Consider the following 20,191-nt stretch of genomic DNA (forward strand, 5'->3'; position numbering starts at 1 on the left):
GAAGCTCGCAACCTAATCCTCAACTTTCCAGCCTGCCAAAATGAAAAATGTCACCTTAAATCTTTTTTCGTGTCTGACATGCTTTGATGAGCTTTAGTTTATCTCCAAAACTGATACTTTACTAGTCCTTAGTTATGCATTTAATTGGGAAGTCCTCCGGATCTGTTTATTACAGTTACTCTTTAGTTTCTGCAGTAATCCATGACTTCTGAAGATGGTACAACCCATTGCTAACAAGGGTTCCTCCAGAGGTTGCTGGGGTTCTTAGAGCAATGAGCAGTTTGTGACTCTCGGGTTAGTTACCACTGACACCAAAGATCTTTTTGGCTATCTGTAAGGATGAAATTTTTCCGAATGGCCAGTGTAAGCGACAATCATCCTATTGACCACCATGCAAAGGTACTGTGAGTTTTGGATATTGTTATTATTGTCAGGGGTTCCCTAAGACCTGAAAGTCTTCCACCATGTTAAAAAGAGGAAAAAGGTTGGTCCAAAGTAACATTGCCACCGTGTCTCTGCCAATGACCCCTTGGACCACCTATACTTACTTTGCACTCCTTTGTGCTCTCCCATTGTCCATCCTCCCTCACAGCTGGCACTGACATCAGCCGTGTCCAGGACCCGGAGGTGCGTTGATGGCACGTCTTAAAGCAGAACTAAACAAAAAAGTTCTTTACTTCTCCTGACCCCTCCAGAGCTTTCCTGGATTTTAAAATACCCTGGGCTGAGTTAATCTACTCAACTGAAGGTGTTTTTTTTACCTACCAGGTGTATATCACAAAGGTTAGAAGTAGTTCAGAAGCTAAGTGCATTGCATCTTAAGTGGGGTCATCCCAGAAGTCCCGGTTTTGTTTTACTCCTCCGCTTAGCCTCTGCTCCAACCTCATATCACTTTCAATTATAATCATAACCTTGAATTGAGGTTGTAAGTGGTGGAGACCACAGGAAATGGATCAGTTACAATGGCCGGGTGTGGACACATGATTACAGGAAACGCTGCAATACATTCAGCCTGAGATTGCAATATGACCTGTGAATTGCTGACTCCACCAGCTCCTACTGGAAAACGCACAGCAAACGCAAGTGATCCATGTTATATGTTTGTACTTTTTATTGTTTAAGCAATCAGGGGCTACTTAGAATGATATTTTTTATTATTCTGAATACAATGACTAAGGGCCCATTAGATGTATGTGCCACCAGATTCACTGTGGCTGTGAATTAACATGCATTTTGATAGGCAGCCTATTCACTTGAATAGGATGCCAAACATCCCAAAAGCATGGAAAAATCTTTTTTGGCAATGCACATGTGCTGAAAGAGTGCATTGGGCTGCCAAATACTGGCACCGTTATGTGCAAAGGCGTGGTGTGCCTGTTACCATTCAATGCACTAATTGTGATTACCAGAAAAGTAAAGAAGCTGCACCCCATCACGAAGTCTATATTCCAAATAGAAATGTTATTGCAACTGCTGTACCATAAACTGCAATTTGTATCAAAGAGTCACACAATAGTCATTAATCTCATTTACAGGCTCTGCTAAACCCTCTACAGATGTCAGATTACCGTTGCTGAAAACAATGTTTTGGGATCATTTCCATTGACAAATGAACAAACAATCACTGGGCCAATCTGTTCAATGTAGAGGGGATGGGGTGGATAATGGAGCAGGACCCCTCTGTACTGATGAATGACGTCTCACACACTAGGTTTCACCCAAAATGAGCACCACTGTCCAACTCTGTTGACAATCATTTGACGTGTGTACATAGATTTACGTATATCACCTGTCCCCGGGCTTACTCATGAACATAAATTTGTAGCAGGTGAAAAATATGTCCCAATAATATAATTATTATCGAAGAGGCTAACATCTCCTGAAAAACCTGGTGACACCTAAACAATTGATTGGATGTTCTGATTAGAATTGAAACTGGAAGTCCAGCCAGACATATTTGATCATTTGTACATGAGATACAACTTATGTTCTTTCAATTAATATTTACCTACATGTCCAATCTATCCACAACCTATCAGAAACCAAAAAATTGATCAGTGGAGAATTCCCTTCAAACTTGCATCAGAATATTTTTATCTGATTGAATGCCAATGGGAAGTAAATATTTTCCTGGGCATGCAGGGACATAAAACCTAACTGATATGGAAAACTTTGGTCAACGTTGCAGGGCAGCTGGCTGACTGCCTTGCCTAGCCCTAGCAGTAAGCACATTCTCATTTATTCAAGGATAAAGGTTTGCTTCTAAGGTTGGTTAGGGTTGAGTTACCTACAGTTCAGGTTGCTGCCATCCTAAAACCAAAGCCAACTGCAGGCATAAGAACTAAAACTATGCACACATTTGCAATAATTGTCATTAGAACAATTATTAGCGATCACCTCCAACAGCAGTAAGAACAAACTCGCTGTAGAGACCGTGCTATTCATTCAATTGTGGGGAGAATGCAAGTGGGAGGCAGCTTGTTGGACCTTTCCCATAGGAAACAGCTGTAATTGTTGGCTGTCGGTCATTCAGTTGGTCATATTGCAGACCGGAGCAACAGGGGAGCAGCTGTAGAGATGCCAAATTGTTTCCCAACGAGATCAGAAATCTTCATCTCGTGTGATGAAAATCTAATGTCTCCATATAGCTGGATCATATTCAGTAATGGTCTTTTTACAGTCCAAAAAAATGTGATGGTAATATCAATGATAAGCAAAAAAATAACACAATTGCCGAATTGCAAAAACAAATACCAAATCATAAAAAGCTAAAAATATTTTCTGGACTGAATGTTCCACTTTAAAAATGTGGGACCAAGCAGGGTTTTATTGCAAAGGACAGGTGATAACCCTTTTGGAATAGGCATTCTTACCTGCCTGATCACTCCATGGGGCTGTAAAATTACCCTGCAATCCCTGCAGTTGCTGCACGCCTGTGCAAGAGTTACATCATCTGGCCTTGCTAACCTAGATGACTGAAGGTCAGCATATGGAATAGAAGAAGATGGCAGCGCTGGTGATGGAGCAGGGACAGGTGAGTATAAATAAAATTTAGTTCCACTTTAAAAATTTGGAAACAGGCAGGGTTTTATTGAAGAGTGGAACAGGTGATATCCATTCCTACCTGCCTGATTGCTCCATTGAACTATCAAAATGCCCTGCAATTGCTGCACGCCTGCATGGGATCATCCTGCCTTGCAAATCAAGATAGCTGAAGGTCAAAATACGGAAGAGAAGAAGGGAGAAAATGGCAGCGGCCGTGATGGAACGGGACAGGTGAGTATAAAGTTTAGTTCCGCTTTAAGAAGTTTTAATATTTCAGCTGCTGTTTCATTTTTCTGTTCATCCCAACAGTGCAATCATCCCAACAGTAAACATTTATGTGCAGACAAAACGATTGCTTAACACCAAATGTGTCTATGTCTGCATGTGATGTGGACATCTGTTTGATGACAGATCCCCAGGGTTGTCAGACAGCTGTCCTGTATGTGTCACATTCCTTAGCACCTAAACCACCCAGGGGCCCCTGTGCATCACACACTTCCCTGAATGCCAGATCCACAAAACCACACATTAACAATACAGCTGCTGATTAAATGCTTAAGGTGGATCAGATTAATTGCTTTCAGACACTAATCTCATAATAATGGAGCACTTCAGTTTTCTGCAATGTGATCTGCAGTGACCGGAATATATAATAATAAGATAAAGTTGCAGGGCAATGGAAAGGAATTATTGAGATCATTTAGTATTTGAAGGGATAATTCCCGTGTATGGAGTATTCAAAATGTTCATTTTGGTGCCTGTATCCCCAAGAGCTCACAATCATATCAGATACTAAAGCCGCTTGATTGTCGCTGGAAATGATCTCTTGTGATTGTTTCCAGTGACAGAAGAACAGAGTGTCAATCTGTTCAATGGAAAGGGAATATATATATATATATAATTTAAAAATATTTATATAGAGAGATTTTTTGGGTGTTTTGCCTTGACATACACTTTAAAGTGAATTGTTCTTGTCCACGCAGGTTTCCTTTCCCTCCAATCAAGTGACACACGTAAAAGAAAGTCTTGTGTAAGTTGTGAGTCACAGTTTACAATAGAATTTGGACCTCCACTCTGACAGCTCTGATTGGCCCAGATGCTTTCACTTGGAGTGAATCACATGTTCCATGGAGCTGGGCATTTCCCCCCTGCTTCTGGTGAAGAATGGAGAGTTGGGCTGTATGTTCAGGAAGGAATGGTCATTAAAGCAATTGTTTCTATATCCTACATGAGTAAAGCAAAGCCTTATTATATCTAATATATATATATATATATATATATATATATATATATATATATATATATATATATATATATATATATATATATATATATATATATATATATATATATATATATATATATATATATATATATATTTTTGAACGGGAACAAAAAAACAAACAAACATGGCAATACAGGTATGAGATCAATATACATAGAGCAGGACAAATAGTAAAAAACAAACAAACAAAAAAACAAAACAAAAACCGAAATGAGTGAAAATGGTCCAATTAAAGTATATGTCAATGTTCATTGGTATCAAGTGCTACTTTCAGGGTATGTGGAATCCTAAAAAAGTAGCGAAATCCCATACAGTAGTGCTGGTATTCATTATATATTTACATTATAGCATTATATCATATACGTGCATTTTTTTTATTGTAGCTGGAAATTAGAAAAATTAGAAAAATTGAAAACTAAATAGAGAACATACAAACTCCATGCTTCACGTGCTCAGAACTTCATAGATGCAAAGTGTTCAAATCACTTACTAGTGTGATAACCAAATGCTTAGCATGTCATGTTGGGGGTCTTGGTTTTATCCTTCCCAATAATTCTTCCCTTTCTGCACACTGCAAGGGTAAAAGTCTCATTTTGTCCAGGGGACAAATAAAGGAAGAATTAGTATTACTTTCCCTCTTTCTTACTCCTGCTGACTTCCTCCCTACCGTACGACAAGCAAAGCTGCTCCTCAATGTCATTTGTCCAATGCTGGCCTCTGATGGGAACATGTTTGCAGCAAGGTGAAATTTTAAAGCTGTGGGAAGTTTGGATTAAATTCCCACCAATGACACAACTCTAACTATTTTTGACCTTTCTATCTGGAGCGGGGGTCTTGAAAGAACTTATAGGTCTTCAGGGAACCCCTTCTATAATTACTATATCCACAGCTCACAGTACATTAATGTGGTGGTCAATAGGGGTGATTGGCAGGGACTCCAGTCAATCACAAATGAACATTTGGGCAACTAAAATCTAGCGCTTGTACTGAGCTGAAGACTTGGAGATCATTATCAATGCTTTTTTTTTTTTTTTTGACCCATCAATCACTGTCCATGTAACACAGGTGATGACACATTGTGACACAACAGGGAAAACACTGATACAAATAGTGGCCATTATTCTGCACCAACACATTTTTCATTCTTCCTCTAAGCGTTATATCACTATAAAGCGTTGTCCGGAATCTCCCATATATGTCTACCAATAGAAAAACTATGTAGGGAATGCAGTGTTTATATGTTCTGCTCTCAAGGGAGAAACTACAACATTCGGAAACTATTAGAATGAGATCAACTCCCTGCTGTAATCAATATCATTGATTCAGGCTGGTATGCAGTGCCCCCTGCTGGCAAAGTGTGTTTTAACACAAGGGACAAAAGTATCAAGGATCCTGGGATTTTCTTAAACTTGGGGGAACACTTGAAATAACTTTAAGGTCTTAGGGATCCCTGGGTATAATTGCTATATCCACAGCTCACAGTGTATTAGTATGGTGGTCATTAGGAAGAATGTCTCTTACATTACAATAATTGCTGGCCATTGGGTAAATGTCTCCCTTACAGATAGTCAAAAAGATCATTGGTGTCACATAAACTGACCTGAGAGGTACTAATTGTTCATTGCTCAATGAACCCCCCAGCAACCTCTGGAGGAACCCTGGCTGAGAAACACTGCACTGTGATCTCAGATCTCCAGAAACGTTGCATATTCACCTAGGACTGACTGCACACTGCCCAAGCCTAAAGGCCGTTGTGCTCTCCTTCATAGCGGCTGTACCTGATCAGTCATTTTTTATTCCATCATTGAGGATGGATTGATGAATAATGTCAGTTGACTAGGCGAGAATGACCACCTGAATTTTGTACATGGCTGAAAAATAAAAATTCAAGTGTGATACATTCCTATATCCCTGGTTCTAACCAACTCATAGAATTCTCAGGCCATCCTAAAAATATATTTCAAGCTCTCCAATCAATGGCAGCATTTGCCCTGCTGGCTGTAGCTCTGACTTAACGGGGTTTGCCTGACATCTGCAGAGAGACCACTGCTTCTAAACAAAGAACAAGGGTCCTTCACTGCAGAACACTGATAAAGGATGAGCTTAGTTCACACCTATGCAACCACAAATGCAACTGAATAGATGTGCATTGTTCTGTCGAGCAGTCAGGTAAGGCAATCCAATCATTTAAATGGGCTGCCTACCAGATGACAAAGCATGAAAAGAATCGAATGCCCTTTTTTTTTTGTTTACCTGCAACGCATGGGCCATGGTATAATATATATTGTGATATAATACAATGAAGGTGTGCTGGCAAGCTGCACTGGGGTGCCATTCAGAATAAATAAATTATTTGCATATATCTCTTTGCAATGTGGTACTGCATGGACAACATGCACAAATGTCAATGGGGCCCTCAGCTGAAAGTCCAATTTGTCTTTTAGTGTTTGGTAAGCTGCCACCAAATTTCTCCAACGGGCAGCGAATTAAATGAAAGGTTCCAAAGCGGACTAATTAACTGAGATATTCATGACAACAATACCAAGTTGGGCTTCTGCTGAACACCAAGTCCAATTCTTCCCACTCATGGATACAATACCCTAATGAATTATCCACAGACAGTAACATCTGATGAATTATGCACTATAAAGCTTAATGAATTATCGATACCGATGTTAGTCATCAATTATTTGTGCACTTTAATTATGTACCATCCACAACAGATGCCGTTCATGAAAGTTTTACAAGTTCCCAAACGCATCATTTTGAACATCTAAATCATTGACAGAGTCTGAATGAGGAATACTGAGAACAGATCAGGAACTTTGAGTTCAGTTTTCCTTTTTGCCAGAACCAATGTGACCCCCTGCTGTTCCTGCTATTTATAAATGCCACCATCATCCGCTGTGGTGATGTACAAAATTGTATTGATAACGATACAATAAAGCAAAGACAATCACAAACAACAATATGTGTAACAAAAATGATGCAATGTGTTGGTGGCTGCAGTACATTGCCATGTTTATTGTTTGTTATCCCCATCTACCTACTCAAGTTTCTAAATTTAATCTATTCTTCTAGGTCAGAGTTTCCCAACCAGGGTTCCTCCAGAGGTTGCTAGAGGTTCCTTGAGTAATGAACAATTTGAAGGTCAGTTTAGGTGACACCGATGATCTTTAAGGGTGATATTCTTCCCAATGGCTAGCAATGTGGAATTCTTCTCCTCGACCACCACACTAATATACTATGAGTTATGGGCATGGTATTTGTAGCCGGGGTTCCCTGAAGGCCTGAAAGTTATTTCTAGCATTCCTTTCTTAAAAAGGTTGTGAAACACTGCTCTATGTATTTATTTATTCATCCATCTATTGGTCTATCTATTTCAGTTTTATCATACCTAGGGGGGACAACCCACTTAACCAGGGACATCCTAGGAGCAAAAACAGGGAAATAATCAACTTTTCACTTGAGGAGGCAATAAAGGAAAAGGCAAAATACTTTCAGACAAGGTGTAATAGGAAAACCCATTGTGATTAAAACAACAAAAGGATGGAGGTGTAGAAGGTAAGCATGCTTGGCTCCTTGGCTAGCACTCTTGCCTTTGCAGTGCTAAGTCTTAGGTTTGAATCTCAGGCAGGACACCGCAGGGAATTTGTATGTTCTCCCCATGTTTGCGTGGGCTTCCTCCAGGTACTCTGGTTTCCATTCCGCATCCCAAAAATATGTATTTAGGTTAATTGGGTTCCCTTTAAAATTGACCATAGGCTGTATTATTGACATAGTATGACCATAGAAGGGACATTAGATTATGAGCTCTTTTGAGGAACAGTTACTGATGTGGCTATTGACTTTATAAAGCTCTGCTATATAAATACAAGTAAATAAATAAAACATGAAACCATTTATGAGAGGACAGAAAGAAACCACCCAATCTCCTCTACTATCCATTTATATTGTATCTAGCCCATGCCGAATATATGTTCATATTTTATACAGTGCCCCAGGACCATTGGGTCTTTATACAATAAGAATGATAAAAATCTATATATTAATTATATTGATTGATCTATCTCTTTTTGTATCTCGTTATCTATCTATCTTGTATATAGCCGATGTCAAATGTATGTTTATATTTTTTTTACAGTGTGCAATCTTCATGCAATAGTAGGAATTATAATGATTTATATAAAATTAATTATAAAGTGCTGTGTAATATGTCAGCACCATATCAATACAAGATAATAATAATTCTATTATTTATCTATCTATCTATCTATCTATCTATCTATCTATCTATCTATCTATCTATATATCTATCTAGTATATAGCCCATGTGGAATGTATGTGCATATTTTATACAGTGCCCCGGAATGATCAGGTCTGTATACAAAAATAGGAATTAAAATCATTAATATAATTATTATTATTATTATTATTAACAAATATGATTTATATAGCACCAACATATTACGCAGCGCTGTACAAAAAAAAGGGATAATAATATTTATTATGATATTGATCTATGTCTTTATGTTTCTTGTTATCTGTCTTGTATATAGTACATGTGGAATGTATGTTCATATTTTATACAGTGCCCACGAACGATTGGGTCTTTATACAAGAAATATAACAGAAATGGAAGTGATAATGATAGCTTTTAAATGTCGGATGGTTTTTACATCTCAGAGTTTCTCTCTTTCTAACCCCAAACATTTATCTGTTTTCTGCTGAGCTGATAACAGAACAAACAAGCCAGCATAGAATGACTTGAATACCTTTGTGCCACCTTGGGCTGTTTTCTTAGCTGAAAACACAAATATGACTGCAGGGGGTACGTTCAGGTCACAACATCTAGACACAATTCCTGATTGTCCGCACGGGCCCCGAAACACAGGCAGCCGAGTGTTTCCCCATCCAGACAGATGGCATTGTTGTCAGTAAACACAACTACGCCTGCTCCTCATTTTCTCCCTGAGTCACCCTTATGTTTTTTTAGTTTTTTAAATTCCCAGACATAGCTTTCTCAAGGCATCCAATGGCGTGGATAATGGATCTGGGCAGCTCTGTGTCAAGAAAGCATCATCTTCACTGCAGGTGAACAGCCCGTGTGGAATGTGTCTGAATCATGGGGTCAACTGCAAGGGCCGCCTAGGTCAGACCTTGAACAACAGCCTGTGGCAATGGGCCCTTCGTTACCTCGGCCAGGTGGCATCTTAATTGCCCCGGCATTCCTCCCAGATTGTTATTTGATCTTTCCACAATGTCATTTTTCAGCTCACTTTTACTTGTCCTCCTGAGCCCTCATCATCTGCTGGTGGTGACACCATTATGACTAATTTCTTTTCAAAGAGCTTTGTGTTAGGTATCGCAAGCAATTTTTTCTAATGCAGTAAAAGTGCTTGCAAGGACTCGCTTGTTTTGTTGTGAGTAGGACTTTTGTTAACGGCCTGGGGCAGGCCCGTATGCTTTGTGTACAGTTGACATAAACATTGGACCAAAGGTTTCTGTGCTCAATGGGGTCTACTTACAAAGCTGGGTATTTGACATTCAGCAAACATTTTGTGGTAGAGAATCTTCCAGGTTCATGTGATTTGAATGGCTGTGATTATGCACCAGAGAATGTTTAGTGAATGTCAAATTCACTGCTTTAATAAAAGACCCCAAGGATTGATCACCAATGAACAATAGAAAAACATAGCTGCTTAATTGCAGTTTTTGTCCACTCAATTGAGAGAATTGCATAGTGTATGGCAAGCATTACTGTGAGGTGGAGATGAGGAAGGTTTCAGTGCATGCATGATTTATTTATAAAAAGAATAGCATGCAATAGTGTGTAGCTAAAAAGGTGCATTTTGGGTGCTATTTAAAAAATAATAGCAATGCAGCTCTTTGTAATTGAGTATTCCTGCACAGATATTCTTCATGTAGTTGTACAATGGGCAATCTCTCTGTAAATCTGTGTTGTCATGGTATGGGGAAATATTTTCCTTTGTATAATAAAATGTCATATTTTTTAGACTGATAGGTATTTGATTCCATCTGACCTGCCGGCCTTCCCCAAAGGTCTAATGATTTCTCTGAAAGGTTGTATTATAAAACGTTCATAAATTCTGTAGTTGATGATAATAAATCATGTGAAGCAGCCAGCAAGGAGAAAGCCGATGGGACATGTTGTCGTTTTGTATTCTTATCCACATAGTTATTTTAATAATTTGAGATATTTATTCTTTTGCTCTCTAAGAGACTCCCCCCCAGTCATCGATGAAGGTTGAAGGTCTCAAATCCACCTTCACTTCACTCTACACCTTTCCATTGCCAACAGACAAATAAAAGGTTACAACCCTTTCATTGGTTTGTATTCGGTGAGAAGGAGAAGGGAGGAGGGTTGCAAATGGAAAGAGTTGAAATCCCTATTTAATGGGAGCCCCCTCTCCTGTATATACAAATCTCTTTTATAAACGAAAAGTGTACACTATCCCAAATAAAGCCATATTTAGAAAAGACCCCAACCCAACAATGGCATGGCTAAATTTCAAACCTAGTCTCCAGCCCATTTACCCTATCCCCACCCAGCAGTCCAAGAAAATTGACACCACCTCAGTATGTTGATCTAGAAAGTTTCTTCTGTTTAACATAAACCGGGGTCACAACCAAGGGGTTCCTGTAACCCTTATTATTCCATTTATTCATCTGGTAACTAGTATTAGAACATTGTTCTTTCCTTTAGCTCATGGCTACAATAACCCCTCACCCCCTACACACACACCTTAAAGATATGGCACCTTTGAGAGGGTGCCAAAGAAGGCACAGTTATTGGTTTTATCCAATCCAATTATCAGTTATAAGTAACTTATTAAAAAAAACATCAAATGTGTCAGTTGTCCCTTATTGATCAGGTTCAAAATGACCAATGTTATATTATTGACAAGGAAAGAGCTATGAAATTTAGACAGTTCTGTAAAATTTTATTATTATAGGGAAAGATAAGAAGCAATATATATTGTCCTTCAGGTATCATTGGGAATATTTGCTTAGAGCTGAGACAATGGATTGTAGCAGTGTAATGGTCGGGAGAAATGCATTTCTGGTTCTCCTTTTGATAGGACACATAAGTTCTGGTATGTATGTTCATGACTTGATACATTTGGGAACTTGTAGATGGAGTTGTTGTGCAGGGAGGAATAGTCAACAGAAAGGTAACATAAGGCCCCTTTCAGACTTTAAAACCTTAGGTGTTATCTGTTTCCATTTGCTCCTTTTCATCAACTGCATTTGACAACCACTTTGTCATGTACTTGAGTAAGAATGAGTGTGGTTGGGCTGTGGTTCTTCCTCCCAAGGAAAAAAGCAACCACATGGCCAGAAGTCACTCGTTGAGTTGTGGGAGAAATGTTCAGAGGGCTGTAAGCTTGACAAAATGCAGGTCATTGTAAGCCTGAAGGAAATTAGGTTTAACATGATGGAAGTGGAACTATAATATGTTGTGTGAAGCCAGGGGAGGTTGGTGTCTTATGGAGAGAGACTTTCCTGTGAGGGACCATCTTATTGCAGAGAGATGTGTTAGGGATCGTCATGAATGTGCGATGTTTGTTTGTTCTTCCTTTCAATCCTGTTCAAGAACCTCCTATAAGAAGAAGACTGTAGTAATATTGGGGAATGACTACCATAGACTATGCTATAAATAGACAATAGCCATATCAGCCAAATAAGATACTCTGCCATGTGGGACACTGGTCCATTACAGCTAGCTTGTGAGCCTACCTGGCTATTGGTGGTTACATTGGTGGTTACACCAGACTATGTGCTTACATTTGTTTTTTATTCATCAGGCCATGCTCAAAAAGAGTTTGTTGCAGTATTTATGGAAAACTTCTCCCCAGAGGCTGGCGCTCACATGGATCTGTATCTTACCACTTATGATAAAGCAGCTGTAGTCAATGTCAGTGTATCAAACCCCCATTTCTACCAGACCCTGCACATTGAAAGAAACAGCACTCTCCCGGTGACCTTGGACACTCAGTACATGCTTGCTGGAAATCAGTTATCCTCCAAAGTCATAACAGTAAAATCCGATGTTGATATATCTGTATTTGCCTTTAATTCATTGAACTACACAACGGATGCTGGTCTTGTTCTCCCTATTGAAGATCTGGGTACAGAGTATTATATCTTTACCCCTGGCCCAGGGTCATATAACCAATTTGCCGTGGCTAATGGTGCAGATAATACTATTGCTGTGAATGTGACATTCAGTGGATCTCTTGAATTCAGTGGGCAGTCCTTCCATCCTGGAGACACCTACTCATTTTCTCTACAGGGCCATCAAGTCATTCAATTTCAAACTTTTAGTGAATTAACTGGAACCAGGGTTGTGTCCTCAGAACCGGTGGCTGTTTTCAGTGGTAATAAATGTCATTATGGTCCCACCACAAAATGTGATGTCATATTTGAGCAACTTGAGCCTGTGAAGAACTGGGGAACATCGTTTGTGCTGTTTCCATTGGCCAATAACACCAAAGACATTATTGATATAATTGCTGCAAGCCCAGACACTGAAGTTCATGTTAACCAGACTCTGTACCGACTTCAACCAGGTTCTCATCTCAGTTTTGCTTTGGAGAAGAGTGATCTTGTGACTACATCAAAACCTGTCATGGTTTCATATCTCTTCCAAGACAGGGCATATCCTGGTGAATATGACCCTTTTCTTATAATTGTGCCTCCCTTTCAATTAAACAGAAAATACTACAAATTTGTCACAGAAGCTTTCTATGACAATTACATCACTATTGTGTCTACGGCGTCTTCGGCCTCCGAGTTCTACCTCGATCATAAACCTCTGGATCAGTATAAGTTTACCACCAAGGTAATAAGTGGATTCAGAAGCTGGGAAGTCTTTTTAGGAAGGGTTGGCGGACAACATGAAATCTATCACAGGTTCTCAGCATTCATAATTTATATCTATGGGCTTGAAATCCGTGTTTCCTATGGATATTCAATGGGACAGGAGACCAAATATCCAGGTAAATAAAAGTGTTGTTTTAGAGAAAATGGAGAAAGATTTGTTCTTCTGTCAAATTTGTTTTAATGTGCCCCTGTTGGTGACCCAAAAGTAGTAAGAAAATCCAATGATCATGCAGATCAATCCAATGTCAGCAAATCAAACAGTTATTGATAATCACCGAATGGGGACAAATGTTTTTGAAAGATGGGATTTGTGCTCACTTTGCTAAAATGTCATTTTATTTTTGGGTGCATCTCCAGGACAGGAAATGTGGACAAAGACAAAAAAATGTCTTTGATGCCTGCACTAGTCTGGTATTTGTAAATGTAGACAGCATGGAAGATCCAGAGGGTGAATAAATGTTTTCTTACTACATTCAAAACACAGAAGTCCATTTTGCCTGAGCAGTCATCTAAAATATAACTGAAATAGCATTATGTACACATATGAAATATCAAACTCTGTATGATAACTGATCGTCACATGTAAGTTCTTTTATCTCTTAATGAGCAGAAGAGCCGGTGGGTCCATCTGTATTGAACTGCTTACCACACGGAGGTGAGTTCCTTCTGCCATTAAGCTTGGTCACTGACGCCAAGTTAAACGTGTCTGATGTCCACCTTGAAGACCCCACATGTCAGGGAACTCAGAAGGGGAATGTGGTGGTGATTAATGTGCCGTTCAACAGATGTGGCTCTAAAGTTCTGGTGAGATGCATGGTTCTAATTAAAGTCTGTATCCAAATTTTAGGACATTCCAATCTTTAATTATTTCAATTTTCAATCATTGGAATTTCAACCAACTTTTCAACTAGCAAATCCAAGTCTTACAATAATTTACTGATTGTGTGAAGGTTCAAAATTGCCATTTGCGGAATTATTTATAATACATACCAGTTTTTACATATTTTTTTTTGACAAATCAATTTAATATGTTTCCATGCAGAATGAAAATGGAAAGACTGTGTATGTCAATACTGTCTATGGAACAGTCCCAGCAACTGAAGTCCATCGGATTGAAATTCCTCTGAAATGTGAAATGGCCAACAACGAGACCCTTGGGTGGAGTTTTCTTCCTCAAGTAACTGATGTGGTTTCCCAGGGCCATTACATCATCTCCCTAAAGCTCTACCAGACTGAAGCCTTCACTGATCCAATCACAATGTTTCCTTACGAGGTTGACCTCCATGGTTGGCTGTATGTGGAGTTTGAAGTGCAGTCTGATGATGAAGGTCTTCAGATACTTGTAGAGAGCTGCAAAGCTTCTCCATCATTGGGGAACACAGACAAGAGTTACAATGTCATCCAAGAAGGGTAACTGAGATGTTCCTGTGACACTGATGTCTGTAACACAGCATATTACAACAAATCTAGTAATATATAAAGAAGGCAAATAGCTATAAATTCATACAGATCACTCAGAACCATAGAACATTATACTCGAAGTCACCAGGAAGATGAGCTAACTGATAAAAGAGATGCAATGGCCAGCAGGTTATAGGCTGTAGGGAATATTAGGATATTAGGAGATTTAACATTTTTGTTTTTTTTCTGATTTTAGGTGTCCTGTGGACTCTACATTGCAATTATATAAAGTTTCCAACCCCAGGCTGCAACGTTTCAGTCTACACGTATTTAAATTCTCAGATTTTGGGGAAGTCTATTTGTCCTGTAATATCATCATCTGTCACAATGGAACCACCCCAAACCGATGTACCCAAGGCTGCCTCCCCAGAAGATACAGACGTGATGTTTTCAGTTCTAAGCTTCAACTGGGCTCGGCTAGCTTGTCTCAAGGACCCATTGTTTTTAAATATGGTGGGCAGTTTTATCCCATCCTTAGATAAATGTTGTTTTTTCAATTATTTTCGAGAGATGTACTCAGGCTGAAAGGATTACATGGTTAGAGATGTCAGGACATAAGTAGCAATGCCTTAACCAAATATATAAAGGTCACAGAGACCTCTTCAATCCTTGTGAAAGGGGGGTGCTAACCTTCTTTCCTTTCATACAACACAATATTATTATTATTACACAATATTTATATAGCGCCGACATATTATGCAGCGCTTTACAAAGTCCATAGTCATCTCACTAGCTGTCACTAAAGGGGCTCACAATCTAATGTCCCTACCATAGTCATATGTCTTTAATACAGTCTAAGGTCAATTTTAGGGGTAAGCCAATTAACCTAACTGCATGTTTTTGGAATGTGGGAGGAAACCTACGCAAACACAGGGAGAACCTGTATACTCCATGCAGATAGTATCCTGGCCGAGATTCGAACTGGGCCCAGTTAGGAGTTTATCATTCTTATGCTTTTTAAAGAAATCCATTTATTACATCTAAAATTGTACCAGGCGGATGTCATTCATACAACTCATATTTTCGACAAAGCTTAAAAGATACCATCTGAATTTTGATGTCTTCTGTATGTTGGTATGATGAAGCAAACTTTGTGCTGCGAAACGCATCATCACTTTTCATTCACTCTTCAAGAGTTGACATATTGACAAACATTGTGTCTCTTCTTCACAACATAATAGATGTGTAGTCCCCAGACAAGAAACAAAAGGGCTAATCTCCTTGAGATTAAAAAGGAAGTTTGGATAGAACCAAGTTCATATACCTCATCCCTTAGTGGAAGATTTAAGATCTTCTTGCCCTGAGTTTCTTTGCCAATAAAGGGTTTGACAAATGCAAGTGATAATCCAATTTTGAGCATGATTTAGCTGATCGATTTCTGATTTACAAGACAATGACATTGAACACAGCGGGCCATTAGATGTGCTCAAGGAGATTTCCCACTTGGAAAGTCTGTTTATGAGTTGGTTGAATGTTGGCTCTTCTACATGATGAGTGAAGGATTTTTAGTACAGTGCATGTTCTGGGTTACAATTAGAGAAGAATGTGTTGGGTCTCATCACAGTGGGCAGATACCACCATCTCCCTTATTCGGCAGGAGTTGTCTGAACTCTTACGTCCAACTTAAATCAGGCAGGGATGTCAATGAATATTACACTTTTGAAATAAAATCTGAACAGGAAGAAAGTATTTGTTCTTGATCTTCAACATGTCCCTCACCTCTACTTCTACAGGAGAACGTCTTCAGAATGACCAGACCCTGCATACGGTCCCGTCTTCGATGTTGGTGGCTGTGATCCTTGTCATGGGTTTACTCTCAGTCATCGCCTTGGTGATACAAAAGCATTACTATAAAAGAGAATACAATGATCTCGAAAACAGACGCTGAACCAGATTTTAGTCCATCCTACTCGCCTAATCATACTTCCTGAAGCCAGTCTTAATTTTAGGGACGAACTGGATTGGAAAATAGAAGCAGAATGTAAATAAACTTCTGTGAGATTGCTGTATTTCTTGTGGTAAAATAAATTGTGTTTGTTTTTTTTTTGTTTTTTTGATAAAGAGGAAAATCTACTTTTTTTCTTTGCTGCCTATAGGCAAAGGTTTACTGTGAGTTTTTGAGTTGATCTGGCCATGCAATCATAGAGAGACACAGAACAAAGGATCAATGGCCAATCTATGAGAAAAGGGCTGATGAAAAATAGCAACCTTTTACAGCAGAACTAAAACCCAAAAATTGTGAGCAGACAGATTATTTTTTTGCAGATGGGACAGACTATGTCTTTTCTGCAATAAAACAAACTACCTGGTACTATATATAGAACACATTAGAACTCTCTTAGATTGTAAGCTCTTTTGGGAAGGGTCATCTCCTCCTCCTGTGTCATTGGTTGTACCTGTCTGACATTGGCATTACCTAATGTACAGCACTGCGTAATATGTTGGTGCCATTCAAATACAGTTTATTAAAAAAAAAATAGAGCTAGTCAGCACAAAAAAAATAAAAAATAAAATTTAAAACAATTCCAGATGCCTCTGTCAGTTTGATACAAGCAGAAGAAGAATACTGCCATCAAGTGGGCAGTTTGTTGAACTTGCTGTGCGAATTAAAGGCAACCTTGCACTAGAAAGCAAGTGACATTCATCAGATCTGGGCATCCTCCACCTTTCTAAACTCTCTAATATAAAAAATTAACCTATAGAAAAAAATAAATAAAATGTAAACTTATCGTACCCAGGTTTCTTAAATTTTGTATGGTTTGGGATTCCTATCCTTCCCGCGTAGCATTTTTAGCAGGGGTAGGGACATCACCCCTGCAGCAGGGAAGATGCTGGTAATTTCATAAACATTGGGATTGAATAACTTTAGAAAATTAGGCTGTTCAAGTAAAAAGGTAATTACTATAGTATTCACCTAATGTAGTGAATAAAGTGAAGCTTTGCTATATATAAGAATATCAAGAAACACTGATTACATAAAATAAATATTTTCCATGATACAACAAATGTAGAACAAACCAAAAATGACACAAGTTTAATACTGATTGCAGAATGGATGAAATATCTAAGCCAGTATATAAATATGTATAAAAGTTACACATCTCCCCACAATCTCAAAGTGTTTCACAACAATCAAAAATGGCTTCATCAGAAGAGGAAAAACTGCAGAAATTTATGTATATGTTGTTTTTTATTTCTCAATAATAGAATTTTTATATGATCACAATAAAACACTGAAAATGTTTTTTATAAATCTTCAGCGGCTACCATACTGATGTTATCTCTTCTCATTTTAACCCTTTCTGGTAAAATCAGCTTTGTTCTGAAGCCTTTCCCCTAACAAGAACATATACTGTAATTAAGCATTCTTGTAATGGGAAGCCTATTAGTGAAAATGGTGACATTTCTATCTCTTATCTTAAATTTTGAAAGGATAAAGAATGATAAAGAATGATAAATACCACATTACACAGCAATAAGTTATAGATTTTTTGCTGATTAATTATTTTACAACATTTTATAACTATATCTATGATCAAGGTTTTCTTTTTTTATCAATTAGATATTTGTCAAACGGAATCATATACACTACATTTTTACTACTTCTCCTTTTTTTCTCTTTCTTTTTTTTAACTTATTTTAAGTAGAGATCTTTCACTATTTAGACATCAATCAAAATGAGACCCCCAATTAGTGACGTATGCTGGTATAAACTACCTGCATCCCACTCAGACTGGAAAGAAGTCTTCCAATTCCCACAACCCTTGTGGTTTTCAGATGTCATGTGTGGAAATGCCAGAATCTTTAAAGGAATATGATATTTGGAGTCTTGATGGGTTGTCACAGTGTTCCATGTCCTATAAAAACTCCTATCAAACCATGCTTAGCAGAACAACACGATGGCACATGTTGCACTTTTAACCTACAGTAGAGGTAGGTGGCTGTGTTTGCTTTCCAGATAGAGATGGAACAAATCGGAACTTTCGGTTGAAAAAAAAAATAACACACCATTCATTGATCCCTTTGTGATCCTAGTCCCACCGTCCTGTCTTCATTCCAGTGCAGACTGCACACCGGGCACCGCCATCTTCTTCCTTCTGTGCAGGTTAGGTGGCAAACCCTTATTGGAGAAAAGCCCCTTCTGCTCATGCTTGATCTCGGGCATGTGTACAAGGGGCTTTCTTCTAAAACAGCCCTCAGCCTTTTGGGATAAGTGACGTAGGTATACCAAGAGACTGCAAGTTTCCCATTCAGTCTTTACCACCATAGTGGTAAAGACAGAAGGGAAAAGGTCTCCTTTTCAAATTAAATAAAACAGTATTTAAAAAGAAAATAAAAAAAATATTATATAAAAGGATTAGTCATTTTTTTATAAAAAAAAGTAAAAAATGTGTCAATATGTCAATTTTAATGCAGAACTGGGCCCTAGGCAAGCAGCAGAATTGGCCCCTGATTCCTTGTCTTGGACAATCTGAACAGGCCAGCTGATTTATATATAATGGCAAGAGCTAAAATACTAAACCTACTACTAATTAAATGATTTTCATATCAGCTGTAAAATCCATCATGTATATTCAGTATATTTTATCATTGTAACACTGGTATGCAAGGCTGCCAGGATAGACTAAGGTGGTGGTGGTGGTGGGGTACTTAAGAAGACTTTTTCAATTCTGGAACTTTTATACAAGAGGGTGCGGGGCTTTGGAGCTTCGACTAGTAGGGTGCCCAGACATTGCAGTCTTGCTGGTTTGGCCCTTTAGACACCAAGTGCCTACTAGTCCATCCTTTCTTCTAAACTGCCAGGGAGTTACACAGCTCTAACCAAATGCACTGTTACTCTGGTTTAATATATTATTTTCAATGTTTTTTTTCTTATTTTAATGCCAATCCCATAGCAGTGTATAGAATCCCACATCACCTATGACTTTTACTTGGACACTCAGGAACTCAGCAGCACTTTGACGAAACTCCTCAGCTCTGTGTAAGATCAAAGGGCAAAGGAAATGTAAGCTCTTGGCAATGATAACTCAGATTGTTTCTTAATAACAGTAGAAAATATTTCATAAGAAAACAGGAGATCCCCACATGTGGGAGTTCATAAAAGTATTCTTTCCACATTGCCACAGAACTAAAACAGCAAAGTGTTTGATCTTTTCAACAGAATACAAGGGAATTCAAAGAATTAGCAATTAAAAGACCATTCTTTGGGGTACTTCAAGGGAATCTGTATTTAAGAAAGAGAGTTTTTTACCCAGTAATGTAGCATAAAGGCTTATTTCAAATATGAATTTACTATGTATCTAATCTGGCATGACCTAGAACTGCTTAATTTTGGTAGAGAAAAATGCCATCGTACAGCCATATTGTTATCGGTATGATCAGCTATAGATTTGATCTGCAAATTTGCCCTTTGCTGGGTCCACTTTGCCCAACTTCCAGTGGCACCAAGTCTCATCTTTCTATTTTAGCATCTTTTTTTATTTTAGCATCCCT

General features: G+C 38.5%; 1 protein-coding gene and 1 non-coding gene across 3 annotated transcripts; one reads left to right on the forward strand and one right to left on the reverse strand.

Annotated features, from left to right (window-relative positions):
• Nucleotides 1-11,130: 11,130 nt before the first annotated feature.
• LOC140336244 (uncharacterized) lies at nt 11,131-17,077 on the forward strand. 2 transcript variants are annotated; one of them, XM_072419239.1, is made up of 6 exons: nt 11,131-11,448; nt 12,160-13,353; nt 13,848-14,041; nt 14,280-14,647; nt 14,895-15,151; nt 16,432-17,077. In XM_072419239.1, exons 1-6 carry the CDS (start codon nt 11,376-11,378, stop codon nt 16,584-16,586), a joined length of 2,241 nt encoding a protein of 746 aa, XP_072275340.1. In that variant the 5' UTR covers nt 11,131-11,375; the 3' UTR covers nt 16,587-17,077. The 2 variants fall into 2 exon arrangements, with proteins under 2 accessions (XP_072275340.1, XP_072275339.1); XM_072419238.1 differs by lacking the exon at nt 11,131-11,448 and having other exon boundaries at nt 11,853-13,353.
• LOC140337552 (U6atac minor spliceosomal RNA) lies at nt 15,225-15,350 on the reverse strand. The gene has a single exon (XR_011922091.1). It is a non-coding gene; the product is annotated as a U6atac minor spliceosomal RNA (small nuclear RNA).
• Nucleotides 17,078-20,191: the final 3,114 nt, after the last annotated feature.

The sequence above is a fragment of the Pyxicephalus adspersus genome, chromosome 8 (assembly GCF_032062135.1).
Source record: "Pyxicephalus adspersus chromosome 8, UCB_Pads_2.0, whole genome shotgun sequence".
NCBI lineage: Eukaryota > Metazoa > Chordata > Amphibia > Anura > Pyxicephalidae > Pyxicephalus > Pyxicephalus adspersus.